The sequence below is a fragment of the Parus major genome, chromosome 12, assembly GCF_001522545.3.
Source record: "Parus major isolate Abel chromosome 12, Parus_major1.1, whole genome shotgun sequence".
Lineage (NCBI taxonomy): Eukaryota > Metazoa > Chordata > Aves > Passeriformes > Paridae > Parus > Parus major.
The window spans coordinates 1196854-1221622 of NC_031781.1; the positions used below are offsets into that span (position 1 = coordinate 1196854).

At 45.5% G+C, this 24769-nt stretch overlaps 1 protein-coding gene across 10 annotated transcripts in view; it reads left to right on the plus strand.

Annotated features, from left to right (window-relative positions):
* Positions 1-347: 347 nt before the first annotated feature.
* The window catches only part of WNK2 (WNK lysine deficient protein kinase 2), a 94675-nt gene continuing 70253 nt past the window's right edge, over positions 348-24769 (plus strand). For 3 of the 10 annotated variants that reach the window (XM_019008103.2, XM_015641113.3, XM_019008105.2), the window contains exon 1: positions 349-1142. In XM_019008103.2, coding sequence (XP_018863648.1) covers positions 426-1142 — 717 coding nt within the window. In that variant the 5' untranslated portion in view covers positions 349-425. Of the gene's footprint in view, positions 1143-24769 lie in introns of all 10 variants that reach the window. The other 7 variants (XM_019008109.2, XM_015641115.3, XM_019008110.2 and 4 more) reach the window with 3 other exon arrangements.

Consider the following 24769-nt stretch of genomic DNA (forward strand, 5'->3'; position numbering starts at 1 on the left):
CCCCCCCGGCCCCGCCGCGCGGCCGGGCAGGCGCACGCTCGGCGGAGCCGCCCCTCCTCCGCCTTCCCCCGCGCATGGCGCTGAGCGCGGCAGCCCCCGGCTCCGCACGTGAGTAACGGCCCCGCCGCGCCTTTGTGCGCGGGCCCGCCTCAGGTGAGGGGCTGCACCGCTCTGTCCGGCGCTCTGGGCCGCGCCCCTGCCGGGCACCGGGGACAGGGAGGGGGGAGCCCGGTCAGAGCGGCCGCGGCCCGGCCCGGGGGCCCGGCTCGTCGGAGCCCCGGGGCCGGGGGAGGTGCCCGGGGGCCGGGCTGGGCCGTGGCGGCGCCTCAGGGCTGCGCTCTGCCCCGCGCAGGTGGCGGCGCGGGCGCGGCTCGCGGTGACTCCCCCGGGCCGGGGCGGCGGCGGGCGCTGAGACCTCGGCCTGGATGGAAACTGGGGGCGATGCCAGAGCGGCACCTCGGCGGGGCGGCAGAGGCGGCGGCCGTGGCGGGGTTCCAGCGACTGCCGAGCCCGGCGCTCTCCCGGCCGCGGAGATCGGCGTGAACATGGATGGGCCCGGCGGCGGGGGGAGCGCGGCGGCGGCCGCGGACACGGACGCTGCTGCAGCGCCGGCGGCCCCCGGGGCCCTCACCCCGCCGCCCCGCGGGCCCGGCTCCAGGGACCCCAAGCTGGTCCATCAGCGCTTCCTGCGGAGGAGCGTGGTGGACTCGGACCAGGAGGAGCCCGCCTTCGACCTGCCCGAGGCGGAGCACCAGCGGAGAATCATCCTGCCCCCCAAAACCAGGAGGATAATCGCGGAGCGGGCGAAGGCGGGGCAGGGGGCGGTGGAGGCGGCGGGCCGGGAGGCCGAGTGCTCCGAGGAGCCGCGGGCGACGCCGGCCGCGGGCAGCGCCGCGGGAGCCGAGGAGCAGAAGGAGCCAGGCAAGGATGCGGAGCGGAGAGAGGCGCAGGATGCTGCCAAGGACCAGGGCAAGGCTAAGAAAGAGGAGCCCGAGGAGGAGGCTGACATGAAAGCGGTTGCCACCTCGCCGGATGGCAGGTTCCTAAAGTTTGATATTGAACTCGGGCGGGGATCCTTCAAAACGGTCTACAAGGGTCTGGACACGGAGACGTGGGTGGAAGTCGCGTGGTGTGAACTGCAGGTAAGCCCAGCTGATCCTCCTGTGCTTTTTTTTTTTCCCCCCTGCCTTAATAAGACGGGAACTAAAGGCATCGTGGCGGTGTCATCCACAGCAGCTCAGCCCTGAACAGCCTTTATGGTCACCATCGCTTAGGATCCAGTGTCTAACTATAGCGCAGTATCCCCATTGGCTCCGGATCCACCACCTTATGTACACTCCTCCCACGCTTAACCCGCTCGGCCCGGCGCCGCCGCCGCGCAGGACCCGCCTGGCGCAGCCAAGGTCACGCGTGGCTCCCGCGCCGTGGGAAAGGGCGCAGCGAGCGGGGATGCTCGGCCGGCCCCAGCCCCTCCTCGGCCCCGCAGCTCCTGCTTCAAGTGACACCGACAGTCGGTGCTTTGAGTGCGTTTGCAGGAGGAAAATTTCCTTTTGTGTTATGGCTTCATGAAGGCTGAGCTGCTCTCCCCCACCTTCCCTCTCCCCTGCCGTGAAATTGTCACCGTTCCGGGGAATCGATCCTCGCAATATGCCCCGGTGCTTGCCTTCTTTTAGGCACCGTGTGTACGCTTTGGTTAGGTCAAAGATCTACCTGTCCAAATACCTTCGAAAAGGCGGATTTTTACATTAAAGTTCTAGATCTTCAGAATGAAGTAGCACCATCCAGTAATACCTAAAGAGAACGAAGGTTTAGATGCTGTCTTTTGCCGTTACCCTGTTCTTGGTGGGTTTTACAGCCTTTGGTAAAAATCACAGTCATACAGGCTTAATTTTCTTTTTTGCTTATGGTGAAGCTTGCAGTGCCTGTTAACTCTCACTTCTGTTGGCATCCATTGGAATGAGACCTGCCTAAGAGAAAAACCTAATACAGACTTAATACTGTTTTATTTTCAGCCTGAGTTACTCTGTAACTGAGGTGAAAGGAGATTTAACTCTTCCTTATAATTTGGGGTCTTTAAACTTCCACTGGGTGGCTGAGCTTATGGCCTACAAGAGCATTTGAAACTGATGTGGAAATAACGTGTTATTTTAAGTCTGAGCTCCTGGTTGTTTGTTTATATTTTAATGATGGCCCAATCTGTTTGTAAATTACTCCTGGCTGTCTGGGATAGCTGGGGATGGATGTGCAGCCACATCTTTATTCTGATGATTTCATTACACAATATAATCATAATTCACTGCAGTACTGCTCCCTTAGTAAGAATTATGGGGAGCACTCCTCAGTCTTCATAGTCTGCATTCCCCGGCTTTTATCAGGCAGGGATGCAGAATGGGAGACACAGCAGCCAGGCAAAGGTGTGGTGGGCTGGTGGTGAGGGGAGGAGCCCCTCTCACCTCCAGCCTGAAGGTCCAGGAGGGTTTGTGGGGAAAGGGAGGTCTGGAGAATTGTTAGGGGGATTTAAAAGAGAGCTGCTTGAGGGAAGCCTGGGGGCTTTGTCTGGCTTTGCTGGGAACTGAATCCGGAGTGTGTAAGGCTTCTACTCCAGCAGCCTGCAATCCACGAGGGATGGTGGCTGGGATTCTGGGATGCTGTTGGAGGGATGGAGGCTGGGATGCTGTTGGAGGGATGGNCTGGGATGCTGTTGGAGGGATGGAGGCTGGGATGCTGTTGGAGGGATGGAGGCTGGGATGCTGTTGGAGGGCAGGTTGGAGGAGGCTGCTGCTGCTCCTGTCAGTCCATGCAGCCCAGACCAGCCCCATCACTGCAGAGCCATGGCACTAAAATCAGCGAGACCCAGAATTCAGCACGATGTCTGGTTGTCTGTGCTCTAGCAGGGGGATTGACATAGATGGATTTTCCATATATTTTCTGTAACAGCAGCTTTAACGACCAAAGCCTGCCAAATGTATTGGAAAACATTGCTTGGAAATGCTAGTGTGGATTATTCTGCTCAGGAAGAGACTGGGGAGGGAAACTGCAGTGTGAAAGCTTTCTTACCTGGTGAATGGCCTTCTTATTAGTCACACTTGTTTAGGAGTTCTTGAACTGAGTGTGAAGAAATTTGTATAATGCTCAAATTCCCATTAGTTTTCACTGTATATGCATCAACCCAAATCAGATCTTAATACTGCTAGATATTTTCAATTCAATACAGGATTTGCTTTAGGCCTCTTAATTGTGGGAAGAAAACTATTGTTTGGCTTTAGAGAAATTGGTGTGAATCCCCTGGAGGCAGGGGCTGCTGGGTCTCCCTAAACTGCTCGGTGTGCAGGTTTGAGTGATGCCGGAGGTAATGTGAGATGGTATGTGACTTTGGAAGCCGGTACTTCGGTCTGGATTGGGAAAGCCTCATTGAATGACAAAAGCCTTTAACGACTACAGGATTAAAGCCTGTGCCTCTGGGCTGGATTTGTATGGAGGAGGCAATGGGAGAAGGTGTGAATAGCTGTGTTGTCTCCAGCTTTTTAACTTGTAGAATACTATCTCAGTTCAGCTGGGGAATTTTAGGGAAAACATTCAGAGGGTGCTGTCAAGTAAATCATTTTATTCATGGCATTTTTGAATTTTTTTTTTTTTTGTCAAGTAAATCATTTTATTCATGGCATTTTTGAATTTTTTTTTTTTTTTTGTGAGCTGTGCCAGTTAGATCTGCCCCGATTTGTCTTTTCTCTGTGCAAATTTGAAGTTCCCTGTAGGCAGCAAGAGAGTGGAAGCCATCATATCACTATGCTGTTGGAGACAAAATGCCTTCCTCTGCAGCCTCACACCATCAGAACCCAGCCCAGAGCCTTTTGGTGGATAAATTGCTGCAACCTGTACTTTTTTTTTCTCCTGGAGATGCACTTGTGTGTGTTCCAGTTGGAGCAGGGAAGTTCAAGCGGGCAGCGTTGGGGTTCCATGCAGGCATTAATCCCATCCTGGCTCAGCCCACTTGTGCTGTTGCCTGTGTGTCTGTCTTTGTCCGTCTGTACAAAGGCCTCGCGAGCCATTCTTGCCCAGTGGCTTTATTTCATTGAAAAGACGGCTTTAGGGTTCAGAACTGCAGTCACAGCTCTGACTAGGGCGGGATCCAAGCGCTGCCCAAATGATGTGGGCTTTAGACCTGTCTGAAGAGGTGAAAGCTGTAGTTGAATACCAGCTAGAAAATAAGGCTATTGTTCCTTCATGAAGCTGAAGTGCCAGAGCAGGATTAGTGTGCCCTTGCAGTTTTGGAAGGGTTTGCATTCCAGTGTTTTCAGCAGCTATAATTAATATTAATTGATGGTGTACAATCGCTGTGTGGTGAGGCTTTGGCATAACAGTATTGCAGGGTTGCACTCCTAAATAAAATGTTGGGTCATGAATAAGGAATACAGGCTTTGCCACTCCCCTGATTGCAAGCCAAATATTCCTTTTAGTGAGGTGAATGGTTTTAAAATGCCTGTCATGTTTCCCTTTGGGAATATATAGGGACTCTGCAAAGAGTCAGACTCGGTACTGTGAATTGCAGAGGCATCACTGTACTTTATGGTTCTTGCTTGGACTGTGAATACTGCCATTGAATTTAAATTTTTTTGCTGAGAAATGGGGAAAGGTTGGGCTGTCTTATCCTGCTCTTACAGGAAGGTGCAAGATGCCTGGTGATCATCACAGTCTCATGCCCCTGTATCAAAAATTCAAGGAGTTGTTTTTTTTTCGTGAAAAGGGTAGTAACTCCAGGATTTCCATTGGTGTGGCAGTTTGGTTTCTGTTAGTGTCCTTGCTGGCTGGCAGCGTTCATCTGATGTGGAAATAGTAGTAGCAGGTTACTATCTGTGCTGGTAATTTATTGGCCAGATAGACTTAGTAGCATAAATGAACAGAATAATTTAGAAAATCTGGGAGAATAAAGGAGACAGAGACTATACATGAAAGCTTGAGTCTGGTATTGAAGTTCAAGATCAATTTTGTCTGTTTCCAGTTAATTCTTGTGAATGTGACTTCTGTTTAAATAGAAACAATTGGTTTAGCTGTGCTTTATGGTGTCAGTATAGAAGTGTGTGCCTGTATCACTGGTGTTTGTTAGCAGAGCTGTTGCCCTGGCATGGAGAAGCAGGGCAGGGTAGTGAACTATTAATAGACTGCTTCTCAAATTCAGTAAATGAAATAAAGCTAGGTCAGGCTTCACATTCTGCTTGTGAATCACACAAGACTCCTTTCTTTTGCTTTTGAGCACATTGTGCCTCAAGGTTGGTTGTGTGCTCTTTTAATTCTGGTGAAACTCTTCATGCTGAATGTGCGGGTCTAGTTGCCATAAGAAGAAATTACTTCAAATCAGAGCTTGGTGTAAAGGATATTTCTGGCCCCCTTGGTCATCTTATATCCACAGGGATGGGGGGTGGAGAGAGTTGATGTTGCAAGCTGTCACCGTGGTGATCCTTGCAATTGATACCAGTCTGCCATGAGTGACGTTCTTGTTGGTGCTATGGTTTTGTGGCTGGGGTGTGACAGAGGTTTAGGAGCTTAGAGGAGATGGTAATGATGTGCTAAGAGATGCTGGCTGCTGGAGTTAACGCTTTTGGATAGTCTGAACGATTAGAGATACTGCAGAGGTTTGAAAGAGTGTCTCCTAGACGGTAGAACCCCTGCTGTAAGGTTGGGTATGAAAGTATGGTTGAGGAGGGAGGCAGGGATAAATCTCTCCTGCCTCAGGAGCCTCCTGCAGTGGTTCATGTGGGTCCAGCGCTGAAAAGTTTGTGTTTCAGATTAGCCACGATGTGGCTGTTGATGGCCACACACTTACTGTGTGTGCATTACACTCTGGGCTGTGTCTGCTGGCCAGAAGATGTAAATATGAGCTGAGTGCTGATGCACGATGGCTGGACAGGCCCCAGGCATGAGGCAAGGGCAGCCAAAGGTGTGTCACACAAGATGTGACACTTGGCACTCCTTCCAGGAGAGACATCTTCATTGTGCTGCAACATGAGGGGCTTGCAGATAACAGCCAGAGAATATCCAGATGGGTCACATGGAAGCAGAACTGGTTTGCTTCATGTTTAATTTTATATATATGAAGTTATGTTTGGAAAAGTGTCTTTTCCCTGAAGTGACGCTTGTGGACAGCATGGGTGCTATCTCAGTGTTGATTTTGGTGTGCCTGAAGCCCAGGCTGGCCAAGAAGGGCAGCAGAGGATTTTCCTTGTGGTGTTGATAAGTCAAGTGGAAACAGCCTTCTTCAGTCCAGTACCTTGCTATTGCTGTGTGGCTCTGAAAGGAGGGAGCAGCTCTCTGATCCCACTGCTCTCCTGCCTCCTGGGAAGCAGAGGTCAGCTGTCCTGCAGGAGGGGTCTCAGCTGCTTTCCCCAGCACTGCCTGCTCTCTGCACCAGTGCAAGAGTACTTGTGCATCCTTCTAAACCCAGTTTCTACATAAACCACAAAGCAGAGTCCCTCTGGTGTGTGACTGGTCCCTCGCTCTGGAATGCGCTGATCTTCAAACCATAAGCAACTTCCAGTATCCCTGATTAAAATCTCATTATCCTCCAAAGGAATCAGGTCCATATATCATCCTGGCATGCTTGTCCCAAACAGTGTGTTTGTTGGGAATTTTGTCCTTTCAGAATTAGCTGCATAGCTTCTGAGCCATTCTTTTGACATGCAAATGCCCAGGCCCTGTAGAAGACTCTGGGAGTTTGGGGCATGGAGTAGATCACAAGTCCTGCATGTTCTCCCCTCTCCCCTGCCATCCCCTGTGCTGTGGATACAGGTTGACAAATGTAACTGATCCTCTCAGCCTTAGGAAGCTTTTTATTTCCCAGCTGGTTGTCTGTAGCAATTGGTGAACCTAGACTGAGTTTCAAATCATCTGATAATAAATGTTCACTGGAAACTGTCTGGAGTGACTCTTGGGTGATGTGCAGGTAGCAGAGGGTGGTGATGTCTCTTCTCAATCCCTTCAAGAAATATAAGTAAACTCATACCTGTACTCCTCTTGAATTGTATTTTATGGGAGATGCTCCATCTTGGTCTTGAATGCTCTTATCTGTGCTTTTAGTTCATCATAATCCCTAAAATGCTTAAAAAAAAAAAAAATTACACCCACTGGAAAATAATTTTACTGTATAGTGTAAATACAGTAGTGTGGCTGTGGGATACAGTGATTAAATGTGCAGTGGGGGTAAGAGGAAAAACGAAAGGCCACATTCTGGGAATGTCCATCTTGTTTAATTTGTCAAGGAAGGAGTAACTGAAGACCTGATACCATCTGTTCTTCAGTTGTTTGCTGCAGAGGGCTGTGTGAACTCTGGGGAAGATGGAGAGGAGAAGGCAGGGCCAAGAAACACTGGGGGGAGGTTTCTAACTTGGCCATTTTATGTGAATTCAATCTGCTCTTCATTCTTGACCTTAAAAGAAAATGAAACACTCTTAGAATGGTACTTGATCCTGTGATGAATCTCAGTACCACCTGACTAAAGTTAATTTGAGTTTTAATGTAATTTTTGGTTAGATAAGTAAACCTAATGGCTTTGATTAATATTTTTTCTGAAAAAATGAAAGCCTAAAAGGAAGTGAGCATTTTTTTGTTACCAGCTAGTCCTTTTTTGTAATGCTTTTGGGGTGGGGGGGAAGGCAGTACAGTAGCTGGTCACTAAAACTATTAATTAATCTTTTTCAGACTCTGGAAGTCCTGATATAGTCAATCTCTGTCTATTTTAAAGGCCTTTAATTTCATCATAGTTCAGAGAATTTAAATGTAAACCTATATGGATGATGGCCACCTTACTGTTTGTTTGGGGATTTTTTTTATTTATTTGTATATTTATGTGGTTTTGCAGAACTATCTGGTATTTTCCATTAACTTTTTAGCAAAGCATGAGCCTTGATAAACTTGAAGCTCTTCAGAACTGAGCATGATAATGTGATGTTCTGTATTCCTGAATTAACAGGGCTTGTCCAGAGGCAGTGTCAGTGCATCTCACATGCTCAAAAGTGCCTAAAACCCAGTCAGACTAAACAGATGGGGGAAGGGCTTTTTTCTTTAGCTGAATAATAAAATTTGTTCTATATTCTATAAAATAAGGCTTTACTAAAAAGAACAGACAGCAGTTGGTCACCTCATGTGTTGAGAACTCGAGTATTGGTTTTACAGAAGCAGCAGAAACCAGGCACTGCCTCTGTCTGCTTCTGAAATGGATGTTCCTTTCTCTCCCTCGTGCTCAAAGGATTAAAATTGTGCTGTTTATTCCAGATTTTTATACAATAAGCAGCTTTTTCACATTGCCTTTCCTGATGCTGGATTGTCTCAGTTAGAAGAGCATTTCAGGTGCCCCATTGTGCTGGCCAGAGCTGGTGCAGCTGTGGTGCTTGACTGAACAGAAGCAATCCTACTGTCCAAACAGAAGCCTGGGGAAAGCAGGGGGGAATCACAGAATTTCCAGTGGATGGAGCTCATTGCTGCAGGCCTCTGCTGAAACACAGGAATCAGTTTTACAAGAGCCAGATATTATCAAAATGGGTTTGTTTTGTTCCAGGCTTTGCTGATTAATTAAGAAAAACAGGCATGGTTGTGTGCATCTGAACTTGTTTTGTTTCTCTTTCATATCAGTGTGTGTCTGGAGAGTTGTTGTAGATAATAAAGCAAGTGTTACACTAATGAAATGGACTTGCTTTTATCTCAATTATGATAACACATTGCTAAGAATGGCAGAATCTTTCTGTCTTGAAAGCACAAAATTGCAGGAGCTGTGCCCCTCACTCTTTCCTTGGCTGCCAGGGTAGGTAAAGGCTTTAATGAGCCTTGCACACATCAGGGGAGCTGGGAATGAATTCCTCTCTTGGTGGAAGTTCTTTAATCTAAGTTTGGCCATTGTGGGAGGAGGGATGGGCAGTACCTCTTGCAGGTGTCATGTAAGAGGAGAGTAGGTGCCTTCAGTGAGCTCTGTCTCTGTGTGATGGGTGTGTGTTTGAGGAATGGCTGAAGAGTTCATTTCTGGGTCCCAGCTGTGTTCACATTCCCAGGCTGAGGCCATTTGGGACGTGTGCTGGAGGCTGGAGCTCTGGAAGGCACCTCACCTTGAGGAAAGGCACAGAGCCTTCAGTGTGCTGGCAGCTGAGGACTGGCTGTCAGAGCCCCAAGTGCCTTCAGCAGAGTGCATTTGGACCCAGGTCAATTTTATGCCTTATTTTTACAGTCTCATGTTAAATTAAACTGACTGGATAGATTCCCACGTGATATGAGATACTGCTGTGGAGGCACACTGCAGCTTCCTCGAGGCTATAGACAGCTCTGAATCCCTCTCTGAGCAAGAGGATTAAGCCTTCTTTTCTAAGTACATAAAGAAGAAACTTGTAGCAAATAACTGTGGTTAGGAGAGGGAAGTGAGATGTCTTTAACTTGCTGGAATAAATGATAATTTTTATGTTTAGGATTTGACTGCCTACATTTGTCCCCACTCATGAGCACTCTGCCAGGGCCCATTCTCCTGCCATGCAATAGGTACACAACATCCCCACAGGGGTTCTGGTGTGCAAGGCTTTGATGAGAGGTTGACATCCCTTGCCACGAGAAACAGTGCTTAAAATGTGTGTGGTTAAAAATGTGTGTATATCTGTTCACTTGCATGAATCCAACATGTCAAATTTTTAACCAGTAAAGCCACAAAACTATTAGAAAGGGTGATTCTTTCTCTAAGTAACACCAAAGCATTAAATATGGCTTCATTTACTGAAGTGTGGATATACTTTTTAAAATATATAGAAACCATTGGTTCTTGTTTGAGGGAAGGAGATTACAAGCTCAGGCTTATGCACCTGTGGGCATCAAAGAAAGTTTTGTTGCATAGCTGTGTTTTGAGGCTTTTGTGTGTGAAATGAAGCACTTGGGATAATGAAGCCTGGGTATTCAAAAGCAACTGCCTCAAGGGGGGGACTGAGGATTTGATTTTAGCCACACAAATATTACCCTGACAGCAGGGTAACTAATGAAATCCTCTGGTAAGTGGAGTCCTTGGTGCCTAAAATAGGATGTGAACTCCCCGTGTGGCTGCTTCAACAGTTTGGTTATTTCAGATAGTGCCCTTCCATGGGTTTTGCAGCTACCCTGGTTGGGCTTTTGCAAAGCTTTGTATTCAGTGGGGCCAACTGGAGAGTTTCTCCCTCCCTTTTCTATCAAGTTTACCAAATTTGAGAAGTGCTTTGTTTCCCTGTGTCACTTTACTCACTCACTGTATTGTGGAACATATTTTCCTCAAGAAGCAAAGGCTGAAAATCAACATTTGAATGTGTTTTTGACAGCCACTAGAAATAACAAGGATGAGTTTTCTTACTCTTACAATCACACGATGGTTTGTGTTAGAAGCCACCTGAAAACCCATCCAGCCCCACCCCTGCCATGGCAGGGACACCTTCCCCTGTCCCAGGAGCTCCCAGCCCTGTCCAGCCTGGCCTTGGGCACTGCCAGGGATCCAGGGACAGCCACAGCTTCCCTGGCCACCCTCCCAGGGAACAATTTGTCCCATAAAAGAATTCTTGATCTTCATAAGTTGGTTAAGTTGATGCAAGATATAAAACTCCCAGTGATTTTGTCTGTATTTTTGTTGGAGGATACATCCTTCACTAATTTATTATCTATTGACACAGCAAAGTGTTTAATTGTGTGACTTAAAAAAAATGGATGAACTGGTTTAACTGGAAGATCTTACATATGCTGCAATGTTAATTAGTCATAGAGGTCTAAGACAGATGAAAAATTAGTCATGAAAACTGTTCACCTATTTTTAAGGTATTCAGTTAAAGAAAAAAAAAATTAAAAAGAACTATACTGTTTCTAAGGTGCTTGTGTACCAAAGTTTTAACCCCCCTGAGGCAGGGTTTATACATGACAGAATAAGCATTCTGTCTAGTCTGTTAAGGATGTGACACATTTTGAAATGTAGTAACATTCCCAGAACAGAAGCTTTTATTCTTAGGTTGCCCAAAATTTCCATTTAAATATAATTGCATGCACTGATCATGCTGGGATGGTGGCAGGTCTTAAGAATCTGGCAGGATCAAAGTGAACACACAATTTTTTTAATTGATGGGAGACATGGGAAGCTGTGTAGAGTGTGCAGCAGTGTGTAAGCCTGGACTGGGGCTGTAATCCCCACAGGGGAAATCTCGGTGCAAAATCAGCATGTTTGCAAATATATGTACTTTTATAACATTGAGAGTTGCTGGTTCTGGGGTTTGATTCTCCTTAACCTTTGGTATGGAGGTGAAAATACAGGTTCAAATGCTTCCTTTGCTTTTCAGAGAGTATTGTGGTAATTCTAGCTTTCTTTATGAAGCTGATTTAAGGAACTTTGTAGCTGCTCCCTGGTTTCATTTTTTAGTATTACACCTTGTTTAATAGCTTATGTGGGATAAATCTGGGAACAACACTGCAAGTGGAGGAGGAAATCCCTAAAGAGATGGCTGTGGAGTGATTTGACTTGATTTAGGTTGCTTTGGTCTCACTGTTGAGTTGCTGTTTTCTTCCATATTCATGGCAAGTGTTTCCCCTTTGTTTTCTTGGGCTTTGCTTAAGGCTTGTCCCTAAGATAAGTGTTTGGACAGGTGACATAAATACAGGAATCTAAATTTGTCAGTGTCCTCCTAGATTTAAGAACTAGTAAATGAGATTTTGGCAATGAGTATTCTTTGTTGAAAGGTGTTTTGAAGCACCTTTTTGGGGTTTGAAAATTAATTGTAGTATGTGGCATTCATAACAGAATAGGTAATGTGCTTCTGGTAGGTTGAATGATTTTAAATAAGAATCCTCTTTAGCTTGTGAGTTCTCAAGTGCTTTCTTTAAAAAGTGCCTGGAGTCATTTGGGTGTGAACTGGTTTTGTTCTACCTAAGGTTTTTACAATCATATGGAAATGTCTCTACTCTGCAACTGATAAATCAGCTCTCCCCTGAGTGCTGTATGTGAGACTGTACTGAGCATTCACTCAGACTCTAAGGTGCTAGAAAGTTAAGAAATTTGGGGTTTAAAATGGATTTGTAGCTCCAACAAAACTTTTGTTTCTTTGCAGTCAATAAATTTTTCACGACAGTTCTAATTTTGAAGGCTCCTGAAAATAAAGCTTTAAAATATTTTAAGTGAATTGCTTCACGACTCACAAGTGTTTTTCCCCATCTTGAAAATATCTGGGCTTTTGTATGGGATGGTAATCCATGTCTAGATCTTGATGTTTTATTATTATCACTTTTGTGATATTGAAACCATTGACTTTCATGAAAATCCACTTGAATCTGATGGCAAAACTAATCCAGCCTCCTGCTGCAAAAAGTCCTTTGTTGAATCCCTCTGAGCATCCTTTTCTGAGAGATCTAGAATTTAACTACAGCTACTTAGAACCTCTTAGAACTCCAACTTGTACATTTTTAATCTTGTAGCCTAAATTAATCTACAAGAGCTGGAGTATTTAGTGTATTTTTAATCTTGTAGACTAAAATAGGGATACCAAATGGGTGTCCCTGTTATGAAAGGATCCCAGTTTACTGATGTCACAGACAATATTTTAAAGTACTCTAGCTGAATTTCAGGCTTGCAGACTAAAAAAGAATGGAAAAAAGAATACCATTTGCAATAAATCATATTCTGTTTGTTTCAAGTGTGCTAACACAAACTGAATGATCTTGGAGAGCTTGTTCATCTAGAGCTTGATGAAAAGCAAGCTTTTGTCCAGCTGGAGGGCTCAGCATAGTGTGCTGCTGCTTCTGAATCCCCAGCGAGGCTGCCCACTGTTCTAGTTCTTTCCACTGCAGAAGAGAAATCCCACAGATTATTTCTATAATCAGGTTAATTGAAAGAGTGGAAAGGGCAAGGAGAAATTTTCTGGATTTACAGTTAAGGGAGAGTGGGAAGGACTGATGTGCCTGTGCTGTGTTTTGGTAGCCAGCAGCTGGGAGTGCATCAGGGGACCAGTGCCTGCAGTGCCCTTTCAGTAACATATTTTTTACGTGTATATTATTACAGGGGGAATGAATGTGGTTTTGTCCCATGGAAATGTCTTGGAAGAAAGGGGTGTGATAAGAAAATTCTCTTCAGCCAGCCTTGTCTCAGTTTTCAGGGAGAAAACTCCCTGACTCTCAGGTGAATGTCTCCCACTCTAGGAAAGGTAATGGGAATTAAACACAAAACAGAAACTACCCTAGCATTGTTCATTTTTTTCCTTTTAAAGTTCAGTAGGTAAAGGTGTTTATTTTTCAAACTGTATTTCCTGGTTCCTTTCAGAATCTGCAGATTGGGACTGGTCTTTTTACCTTTATCACCTGCATAGTTGAAAGTTGGAAATACTGAATCCTATTCCAGGCTGAGCCAACAAGGTTTTTTAGAAGAAATCGGTTGTGTGTGTTTATTAAGTTGTAAAATCTTTATTTTCATATAAAATGTCTAAATATTGTGGTGCATGGTCTTGGTGTTTGGTGATTGTAGGGCTCCAGGTGTGTCATAGCAAGACCAAGGACTCCCCTTGGTTATGCACAGGGTCCACATCTGGCAGGTTTGTCAACTGAATCATACCCAAGCCTCTGTTGACATATTTGTTCCCTATCCTATTTTTTCCTGTTTCATTCAAAACCATTTTTAAACTCAGGGTAATGTTCTGGAGGACCTAATGTGTAGTTAATATTTTATTTTATTTTTTTTTTAAAGAAAAACCAGCTAAAATGCCCCATTGGGAATGAAGAGTCATCACAGAGCTTTTAATTTGATACCCAACCAAGCAGCCGTGGTATTTAATCCATCCTTGGAACAGCAGCCAACATATAAAAGCCACAATAAGAAAGTTATTAGTTACATCCTCCTCTCAGTTTAATGGGACATCCTCTAAACTAACCTGTATGGGCTGTGCTGGCTTCCTATAAATGTGGTTCAGTTTTTTCTCTAAGTTTTTAGTAAATAACAAGAAGCTGTCTGGGCTTTATGGGATAACTCATTGTGCTTCATCTGTTTATTTCCAGGTAATTTTTCTTTGTAATAGGTATCCCTATTGTAAGGGATTCCAGTTACTAATGCCATAGAAAATATTTATTTATTCTGAATAGACCTATTCCTATAATTTCTTCAAAGTCCTGTTTTAAGTTAGTTAAGCTCTACTGAGTTACTTAAGAGGCATTTTTTGTTCTGGATTTAAGTGCACATGTATATTTAGTAAGAGATCATTTATATTCTCTGCATCTGTTTTGCATAATTTTTTAGGTTGAAGTATTCCTGAATTTCTTTGTCAAGAGCCTACGAATTAAATTGAGTGAGGAAATCTCTTCCTCACTTTACATAACAATTTAAATAAACTATTACGTGTCAAATAAAACTTTTATTATAATGAATGCAAGGTGCATCATAAGACTTGGTTGTGTCATATAATACTCTGCAGTTAATGGAAGATCTGTCTGAAGTTAAAAATATGCAAAAAAATCAAGCAGATTCTTCTGTGACAGGCAGTAGTTCTCAGCTGTTGCAGAGAAATTGAAGAACTTCTGAGGAATATATTCAGATATATTTCTGTATCATCAGAAATGAGCCTTGGACAGAGGTGGCTGCAGATGTGTCCATTGTGCCTGGTGTGTGGGGTGGGCTGGGGCATCTCAGTGGGGCTGAGCTCTGTCTGTGGGGCAGCAGCTTGGGGAGAGGGGTCTGGCCAAGCATGGCCATGGGGCAGAGCAGGAAGGTGAGGATTAGCTGGGTTACCTGCTGTGAAATCTTGCTTTAACAACACGTGTGTGGGTATTTTGGGGATGGCAGATAAACCACGGTGGGTTCAGTGGGTGGTGGTGATGGCCACGAGGCTCCTGTGGGCACTGCCCTCCTGCTCTGTTGACTGGCATGGGCAGACAGAGTCACAGACACATTAAGGTTGGAAAAGATCTCTTAAGAACATCAGGTCCAACCATCCCCAGCTCGTGGTGGTCCATGTTCACCACTGTAGACTGTGTCCCCAAGTGCCAAATCCACACATTTCTTTGACACTTCTAGGGATAGCGATTCCACCACTGCCCTGGGCAGCTTTTGCCAGGGCTGAGCAACCATTTCTGTGAAGAATTTTTTCCTAATATCCAGCCTAAACCTCCCCTAGTGCAACCTTAGGCTATTTCTCTTGTGCTGTCTCATTTGTTGCCTGGCTTGTTACCTGCATAACTTGTTTCATGAGTAACTTTAGCTGTTTGGGAACATGGAATTGTAACAGAGCCTCTTGTAAAGCAGGGCTGCAGGTCAGGCTGTCATTAGGGCCTTTTCTTCCCATGCACAAGTTGTTCCTGCACAGGCTCTTTGGTTGCCTGTGCTATTGAGGAAGAGGATGATTCATAGGAGAGAGTTCCTAATGTTCCTTGCTGTCAGAACTGCTGTGAATGTACGTGGGGAAATGCAGTGAAAGCTGGTTATGGAGAGCTCTGTCCATGAGGAACAGGAGCAGCTGCCTGCAGCAAATTGTAGGGTAAAAAAACCCTGAGTGGTGGAGAACAGTGAGCTTGGCATTCCACACAGAGCAAAGGGAATGGGATTGTCCCAGACACAGATTGATCCCAAATGTTTGCATAATACTCAGTACTCTTTGGATACAGCAGAGGGAAAATACAGCTCAGGAAAGAGTTAATCAAGGTCTTAAGATGAGTGAGCCGTGCTTTGCCTGTGCCTTGTCGGGCACACCAGGGCTTTCTGCCAGATGGGTTTGCCATGGGCAGGTTATCCTTGGGGCTCTGCAGTAGCCTGGAACCTGACACCCAGCTGGTGTCAGGTTGAATTTGGCTACTGCTGCATGTTGCACTGATTGGCTGTTGGGTTTTTTTTTCTGGGAGGTAAGTAATAAAGTAATGTAAGTGCGGCAGAAAACTGAGATGGCACTCCAAGTGTTTTTCCAGGGAAGATAAGGGAAATGAAAGGATGCTTGCAAGAAGGGTCAGGGACTCAGGAGGACTGAGGGAGGGGAGGAAGGAGGAGTTGGGACTTATTGGGATGGATGGCTGTGGAAAGGGACAAGCTCACACTTTGGGAGCTGTCAGCAATATGCAGTCGTAGCAGGGATGCCTTCTCTCCTGGACTGCCTGAATCCTCTCTTGGTTCCTTCACCTAAGTGGAGCTGATTTGAGTCTTCTGTGTGAGATGGGGCTTTGAGGATTTCTTCCCTCTGGGTAGGATTTTTCCTGAATTACTCTTTGTCCATTTGTATTACATTTGCAGTGAGTTGTGGAGAAAGTCCTTGCCTTTTCTCTGCCTTGCAAGTGGGAGGCAGGATCGGTGCTGCCCTTCAGCTGCTGCTCTGAGCAGCACCTTTTGTGTCTGCCTGGCCACCTGCCTTGCTGTGGTGGGCAGGGACAGCAGACACCCCATGCATGAGAGCAGTGGCACTGGGGGAGATGCACACCTGGCTGGCCCAGGTGGCTTGGATACAAACACAGCTGCTGGGAGAGGAGGATGCAGAACCTCCTCTGAGGTGTTGCTGTAGGAGGGATGTATCTAATTGGGATGTATGAGCCTCTTCAGGCTGTTCTGAAAAGCTGTTTCTGTTGAAAGATTAATATCCCAAATGCTGCAGTGCCTGTAGCCTTTTCTGGATTTTCCTTCTACCTGGAGCACCTTATCCCATGGTTCTAAGGCAGAGCAAGTACACCAGGACCCAGAAGGTTTTCCAGAAAATGAATTAGAGCTGTGTTGTGTACCTGGTCCCACAGGTAAACTAAACCTATAGCTCAAAGTCTGAGCACTCAGGTTAACCTCAGCTGGTGCTGAGTATTGCAATGCAATGGCTGCTTTTCAGATTAATTTTAATTAATTATGTGTTGAACACCTGCTGGGGCTCTGCTCTTCCCAAAAGCAGGGATATGTATCAGCAGGGGAGTTGTGAGCCATGAACTGTGCTCTCAAATGATGTTCCCCAACTTTATTGTACAAAATGTTGGGCACTTCCCTTGGATAACTGGCCACAGCTGTTGGTGCAAAGCACTGCATGCATCTCACGTCAAGAAAGATGTGGACTGGTCCTTCAGAATCCAGCACGTGGTTAGGACAGCACAGAGACATCTCAGCTGTGTGGCTGATAGTGAGAAAAGGTTTGTCTGTTTGAAGAACAGTATCTGAAAAACAACTCAAACACTTTCTTAAAGGAGGAGTTGAGTGAATGAGTATTCATGGCCACCATGTACAGGCAAATAATTACTTGGAACATGTAGCTTTGTTGGGGGTTAGGTGTCCTTCCTTTTGTTCCTTCTCCCCTATAGAATTTTCCCTATTAGTTGCAGGGAAACCTGGCTGCTGGTACTTTTTGTGTGCTTGAGAAGACAAATAGTTTGGCTGGGCACAGGGGGAAGGGGGGCAGGAAAAAAGGGAGGGTGGGGGCAGCTGGGGGCTGGATGGTTTTCTCAGCTTCAGAGCAGCACACCCTCGGAGCTGATGCTGCTTGGGGAAAGGAATTGGCCATGACCCAGACAGAGCTGCTGCTTCTTCTCCTGTGGGCCTCGCACCCCCTGTCCTGCTGGGACGTGTGGCAGTGCCAGCCACTGCTGCAGAGCTGCTGATCCACGCCCAGGATCTCTGCTCATCCCTCTGCTGATCCACCTCAGCCACTGGCCCAGGATCTCAGCTCATCCCTGCTGTTTCCAGCTGAGTGTTCCTCAGAGCCCTGCAGGAGCACCAGGACTGACTGCCTGAGGGGTTTGTGAAAACAAAGCCTCTCCTCCATCTCTTCCCATCTTGGCCGAGAAAGCTGCCACAGGGTCCCTGATTCTGTTTTCTTGCTAATGCTGTAGTTATTGTTGTTTGTTTGCCTGGTTATAAATACTAGTAAAGAACTGTTATTCCTATCCCCAGATCTCTGCCTGAAAGCCCCTTGATTTCAAATTTATAATAATTTGGATGGAGGGGGTCTACATTCGTTCATCCCAAGGAGGCTCCTGCCCTCCTTAGCAGACACCTGTCTTCTAGAACCGAGACAAGGTTAGAGAACAGGGAGCAGCTAGGCATTGGAAAATATTCCTTAGGCAGGCTCACTGGAGCTGTGTGCAGGTCTGTCAGGAATAGTTTAAAAATCATTGCAAGGGAGCAGGCTGGTGGTGTTTCCTGTCAACTTCCAGATCCACTTGCTGCAATTCTCTTGCTCTGTCCCGTGGCATTGGTCACACACTCAATGTCACAAGGTCTGCACTGACATTGATATGGCCTGTCCTGTGAGCACTGTTATTTCAACCAGCACATGGATAATGTAAGTTTGTTTTCCTTTGGTAAAGAGCCAGCCTAAACTGAAGAGTCATCTCATCTTTAAAGTGAGATGTTGGCAAGTTGTGTTTGCATTTATTTCTTGAACAGGAGGTTGAACTGGTTTGAGATCACATAAGGCTTATGGTGCATAACTGCAAATAACAGCCAGTCAACAAAAACCATTCCTGTTCTGCTGGAGAGGAGTCAGGCACCTGAGAGCAACAGGGATTGTCTGGGGGCAGGGACTGCCCTGACAGTTGTCTTCAAAAAGGAAGAACATGTCATGAAGGGGCAGAACGAGTAAATGAAAGGAGAACTTCGCTTCTAAAGCAAGGCTGGACCTCAGCTCAATTAGCCTGGCAAGCCAAGAGGTCTGTAATAACTGTAGAAAGGCAAAGGCAGGGAAAAGGCACTATAAGGAAGAGAGCTGTGAAGGCTAGAGGATGAAGTTGGCTTGGGAAGGACTGGCTTCAAGCAAACTAAACAAGGAGGAGTAAAGGTTTAGCACAGCTTTTCTTTAACAGTGACATGGCAAGAATTCTAATTGTTTTAGTATGAAGGTTGCTAAGTTTATGAACAAGATTGATTATCTGGCATGTCCTGCACTTGACCTTGGTTGTTCTCATGTAGGAGGCTTCCACAAGAAGCTCTTTCTTCTAAGACCTTGAGCTACTGCTTGTCTATTTTTGCAAAAATCTCTGGAAGATATTGTCAAAATTTTTAGGTTTCATCCAACACCTTGTACTAGTGCAAGATGGAAACTTAAGAAAGTTTAAACCTCCCACACTTTAATTTGTAATTACATTCTTTAAGTGCTTATATTTCTTCTGAATTGTGAGGTTTTGCCTAATTTTTTTTAAAGGTCTGTAGTATCCTGAAGTTATGCCAAGTTTGCTCCTGCAGGAATCCTTGAGTTTTGAATGTACCAGTAAAAACAAAGAATTCTGTTTTTCAGAAAGTGGCTCCTATTTAAAAAGAAGCAGGAAAAAAAGGCTTTCTGCTGATGAGCCTTGGTGCCTCTAAGGCAGTGCATTTACACTTTTGTTTATAGGTTGGATTTTTGGTGGAGTTACTGGTGATGGCTGGAGGAATCAGAAAACTCACCCAAGCATTTGATGCTGGTGGAGCCTTGAACTTGAGAGCAGAGATAAACTGATGTTTATGATTGATATTGGCTTATCCAGCAGGGGAAGTCTGGATTGGTTTTAAGCAGGATGTTGCTCAGCACAAGCAGAGTGTGTGACTTGCTCAGTGTGCGGAGATGTCGCGGTGCCTCGTGGTGCCCCATCAGCCGAGAGCCTCACAGCAAGGCAGGGGGCAGAATCAGTGCCTGGCCCTGGCTCTTGGGGCCATTCCTCTGGGATTCACCTTCCAGCCCAAAGGGATGGGGTCATATGTGAACCAATTTTGTCATCCTTACTTTATCAACCTTCATTTTTACAGCTGTGGCAGTGATGGTAGGGCGTTCCCAGTAGATGTTGGTGTTTCCTGCCATCTTTCTCATCTTGTTTTAAATAGCCTACTAGTAGTGATTCTTTTGCCTTTGAAAAAGGTTTTCAGCCAGTGTTTCTACAACTTAATTTGCAAGGGTAACTGGACATCATAGAGAATCCTGCAGAATGAAGGAGCCTTATCTCGATTACCTTTTAGAAATGCTGTGTCTGGGAACATTTGCCAAGGTGACATGTTTGTAAGAACACAATCTTCCCAAGGATGCTGCATGGAGTACCTTGCTGCCCTCTGCTCAGGATAACCTGGAAGAGTGGAGCTGGTACTGTCACAGCATACCTGGTGGGGTTTGGTTGTAGCAGAGGAAAAATGCAGCACTTCAATCTCAAAAGCAGTGAAGTGTTAATGTGTCATTTTCAGGAAAGGCTAAAACACCGAGGTTAATGCTTGTTTTTCCACAAAACCTCATCTCTTGAGAGTAGGTCTGTTCCTGGTTCAGTGTGTATTTAGTGAAGCAACCAAGTAAATAGACTAGAAGAAATCGTTGGTTATTAACTTAAGGTTGGTAAAGAGAGACAGTAGTAATAACAAAAGAGGAACTAATCTGATTTGTTGTAGTGGTAAATGAGCTCTAAATTGGTTACTGTATCATTATCATCATTATGTTGAAGGGGTTTTTTTTGTGAAATAATAGCACTTTATTGGAAGGATTATTAAATTTAATTATTACTGGTTTTACTAGGCATTATTTTAACACACAGTATGATTTCTATAAGGACACAGAGTGAGTGTGTGTTTGTCCTGCTCCCTTCCTGACTTTCTGTTACAGTAATATAATTGCTTTTCTTTCTTCTTGATATTGCCCTAAATGAAATGGAAATGGTGTTGCTGTTGTGGCCAAGGTTTACAGTTGTGAAGCATCTCATCAATCACACCTGCTTTGCTTCCAAATGTTTCCTTTGGCAAGAACATCTGTTGAGGAGAATAACATTATTCCCTAGGGCACCATTTTCCATATGCTCCCATTTCAGGATAAAATTAAACCAGTGGACCTTGACAGTGTTTTCACAACCAAAAATGGGTCCTTGTGCTTCTGTTAGTAGAACATGAGCAGTATTATTTAATAATGGCATGAATCACTTCCACTGGTGCTCTTCTGGAGAGTAGTGCTGGCTGGCTGTGAGTGGAATCGTTCCTTGGCACACGAAGCAGATGGTGTTTAGTCAGAGAAGTGTCGTATGTCCAATCTGGTGCTGCCTGGCTTGCTGACAGGGTAGTGGTTTGTGGAATGAAGAGCTTGGAGGTCTGGTTACCACCAGGAGGAAGAAAACGGCTCTTGTGTATTTCCTGTGAGGCTAGAGCTGTCAAATGCCCAGATATCCATGGGCATCTCCTCTTGATGAGTCTGTACATTTTGTGCAGGAAATTGAGGGCTCCCTGTGTGGTTGGCAGGGATCTGAGGTGAGTGGGCAGGCTGTGCTCAGCTCAAGTGTGGGTGTGTTCATTTATTGTACGTGCACATTGAGTCCAGCCTGCTTTGGGCGATGACGCTCGCAGGGTGGGCTCAGGCTGACATCTCTGCCTCTCTGGGGATGAACTTGTGTGCACAAGAACAGCCCAGGTGGGTCCATTGATAGTGTGTGCACATGAGGTTAAACAGCTGCCAAACTTCATGGTGATTTAAGATAAAACAAAACCAAATCCTTTTGTTTAAGCTATGCTTTTTTTAACTTTTTCAGCACTTCCCCCCAACTACACATCAGCATGAGCTGTGAAGAAAAGCACAAACTGCTATTCCTGACTTCAGCTGGATGTTCAGGTGGACTGAAACTGCTGTGTGTGCCTCATATTGGGTACAGTCCATGGCAAGCAAGAGTGGGGCCTTGGGTTTTAATGTCAGGGAGTTTTAAAAACAGCCCTGCCCTCTTATGTAAGCTTGTAAGGCATTTTCATGCCTTGTGATATTTATCATGGTGTCTTACCTGCATTTCCTCTGCAATATGCAAAAAGGATATGTTTCCTGCAAGGTCCTATCCTACAACCTTACCTTTTCCCAGGGTGAGGCAGGTACTGGTGATACATGGTTAATCCACTGCTTGCTTTTCTTTCAGCCCACGCTGCAGACATCTGTGCTTTCATTTTTGTGTACAAGTACCATTTTCCCCAAGACTGCACAATAACTTGTTGACTGATAAAGCCCTTTCATGTACTCACCTGTCACTTTTCCTGAGGACTGTGGGAAACAGTCCCAGGATTTAAATTCTGTACAGTGAGCATCCATTACTGCTGTAAAAAAGTCTTACTCCAGTTGCAGGTTCTCTTTCACTAGTAATTAAGCTGTTGTTTCACAGCAGGAAAAAGCTTTTATTCTATGCAATCACAGGGACCTCAGAGAGATCAGCTTTGAAATCATAAGTGGGCATATTGATTGGTCTTTATTAATAGAAAAGCCTCTAAGGAGAGATGAAGTACCTGAATTTTGTAAAGTTAAAAAAAATAATAACAAAGCCTTTTAAAGTAACATGGAAACTAGGCATAGTTCCCAGGTCATTTCTCCAGACTTCTAGTCGTGTTTTTCATGATGCTGTACTTTGTATTTAAAAAGTTTTCCTGAGCAAAAAGATTCATCTTCAGAGAAAAAAAAGTAGTTATTTTTAAAAACTTTAGTGAAAATGTGTACCAGTAATGTTATTTATGGGTGGATGGATTGAACCATTTTAAGGTGCATTGAACCCAATGCTTCTTCAATCCTACATTTTGCTGACAATGCAATTTTCTTTAAAAAAAACCAAAAAACCCAAATCCAAGCAATCAAATGAAGTGCTGTTCACTCTAACTAATATGAGATGTGTATGCACTACTTTTTTTCTTCAGATGTTTAGTTTGAAGAGATTTTAGTCCTTTTATTTAGTGAAACTGATAGAGGGCACATCCTTCTGTTGGGCTGTCTGTCTGGGGATGGGTTCTTCAGTTCCATGGCACCTTGCTAGTGTGCCTGCAGTCAAACAGCACCAAATGGAAAGGATTTCTTGTTTGCACATCAAGGTAGCCAAGAGCATTATCATCTTTATAGATCCCCCTCTTAAGGGGGTTGGTAAAGTCAGCTTTTGCATTTTTTTCCTGTCAGATGAGAGGGAATAGAGAGTGGAAGGTTTCCCTGTTTTTCTAACTTGTATTGGGTTTTATGAATGTAGGAAACAATATGTGATTAAATATACGACAAACCTTTTTTGGCAAATAGTCTCTGCAAACACTATCTTCTTGCACTACTCCATGAAATCTGAATATGAAGCTCAAACTACCAGGCAGTTCTTTCCTATAACCTAGTTTTCCCATTTGAAAGCCTTTTGAGTACTCTTTAACCATCTGGATCCTGGGCTGTATCACCAGCTGCCTGGGAGAGGGTTCTGATCCCCCTCTGGTGTGTTCAGGTGGGACCTGGAGCACTGCACCCAGCTCTGGGGCCTCTACATGAGAGTGGTGGAGCTGCTGGAGTGATCCAGAGGAGACCATGGAGCTGCTCCAGGGCTGGAGCCCCTCTGCTCTGGAGCCAGGCTGGGAGAGCTGGGGGTGCTCACCTGAGAGAGCTCTCTCTCTCCAGGGAGAGCTCAGAGCCCCTGCCAGGGCCTGAAGAGGACTGAGGACAAAGGAAGGAGGGCCAGGACACAGGGAATGGTTTCCATTACCAGAGGGCAGGGATGGATGGGATATGGGGAAGGAATTGTTCCCTGGGAGGATGAAGAGGCCCTGGCACAGGTGCCCAGAGAAGCTGTGGCTGCCCCTGGATCTCTGGAAGTGTCCAAGGCCAGGCTGGACAGGGCTTGGAGCAGCCTGGGACAGTGGAAGGTGTCCCTGCCCTTCCACTGGGGGAACAAGATGATCTTTAAGGTCCCTTCCAACCCAAACCATTCTGTGATTCTCTTCTTGAAATCCTTCAGAAAATTAAATGTAATGTTTCCTGATTATTCTTGCTTTCTGTAGAGTCTCTCTCCAATGCTGTTTGTTAAATACAGTCCACGTAATAATTCTTGCACCACATTATAAAATCAGTACTTCTGTAGGCCACAGATTTTAAATTACTAAACAGCTGTGATCAAGGAGTTTGAACACACCAACTCATAAGGAATGTGTCTGTGCCCACCACTTGGGAATCTGCAAGTACGAGACGGGGGTTGTTTTGGTTAGGTTTTTTTTTGCTTATGCAGTCTTCAAATTCTTGTCATGATGGGCTGCAGGGACTCCTATCACTGAGCATCACTCACATTTGTTTAGATTTGGGGCTGCTGACTTTATATTTTCATAGGTGGTGTCTAGCCAAGATTTGACCTTTCTTGTTTACATTTGATAACAGCCATTTGAATCAGTATTTTGGGCCTGTAGCCAAGGTCATGTGTCCTGTAACATAACTGGGGCTGTAACAAAATGATTTCAAGTCACAAAGTAGCCCTGTGGTTGTCTCACCAAGCCTCCTCTATGTACCTTGGTTTGTTAGAGTTTCTTCAGTGAATCTGGTCATTCCTGACACTCAGAGAAGTGTACAACCCAAACTCCTCAGGCATGGCCAGCACTGCCCAGCTTTTCTGCTTCTCACAGCCCATCCTTAAAGCAGGGTCTGTGCTAAGGGCACTGTGCTCTCTGCTCTGGGAGCTGCTCTCCTTGGCAGGAGGCTACCCCAGGCTCTGCAGGGATCAGTCCATGGCCAGGCTGGCTGTGCTGCATCCCTGTGCTGCATCCCTGGCCCTGCAGGGATCATCAGTCCATGGCCAGGCTGGCTGTGCTGCATCCCTGTGCTGCATCCCTGTGCTGCATCCCTGTGCTGCATCCCTGGCCCTGCAGGGATCAGTCCATGGCCAGGCTGGCTGTCCAGCCCCAGCATTGTTGGGCTGCTCACACACAGTTTACACAAGAAGCTCAGTCCCTCTTTGTGACCTGTCACCTTTATGCTGCAACACTCTCCTAATTCCTTCTAAAGTGCAGCATTTGTTACTAGCAATGAGCTTTTTTCCCACAGTTCTTTGTAAAAATGCAAATCACTTTGTTAGAATAAAACCTGAGCCGTGTAAAACCTCATGAAAAGTCCTCAAG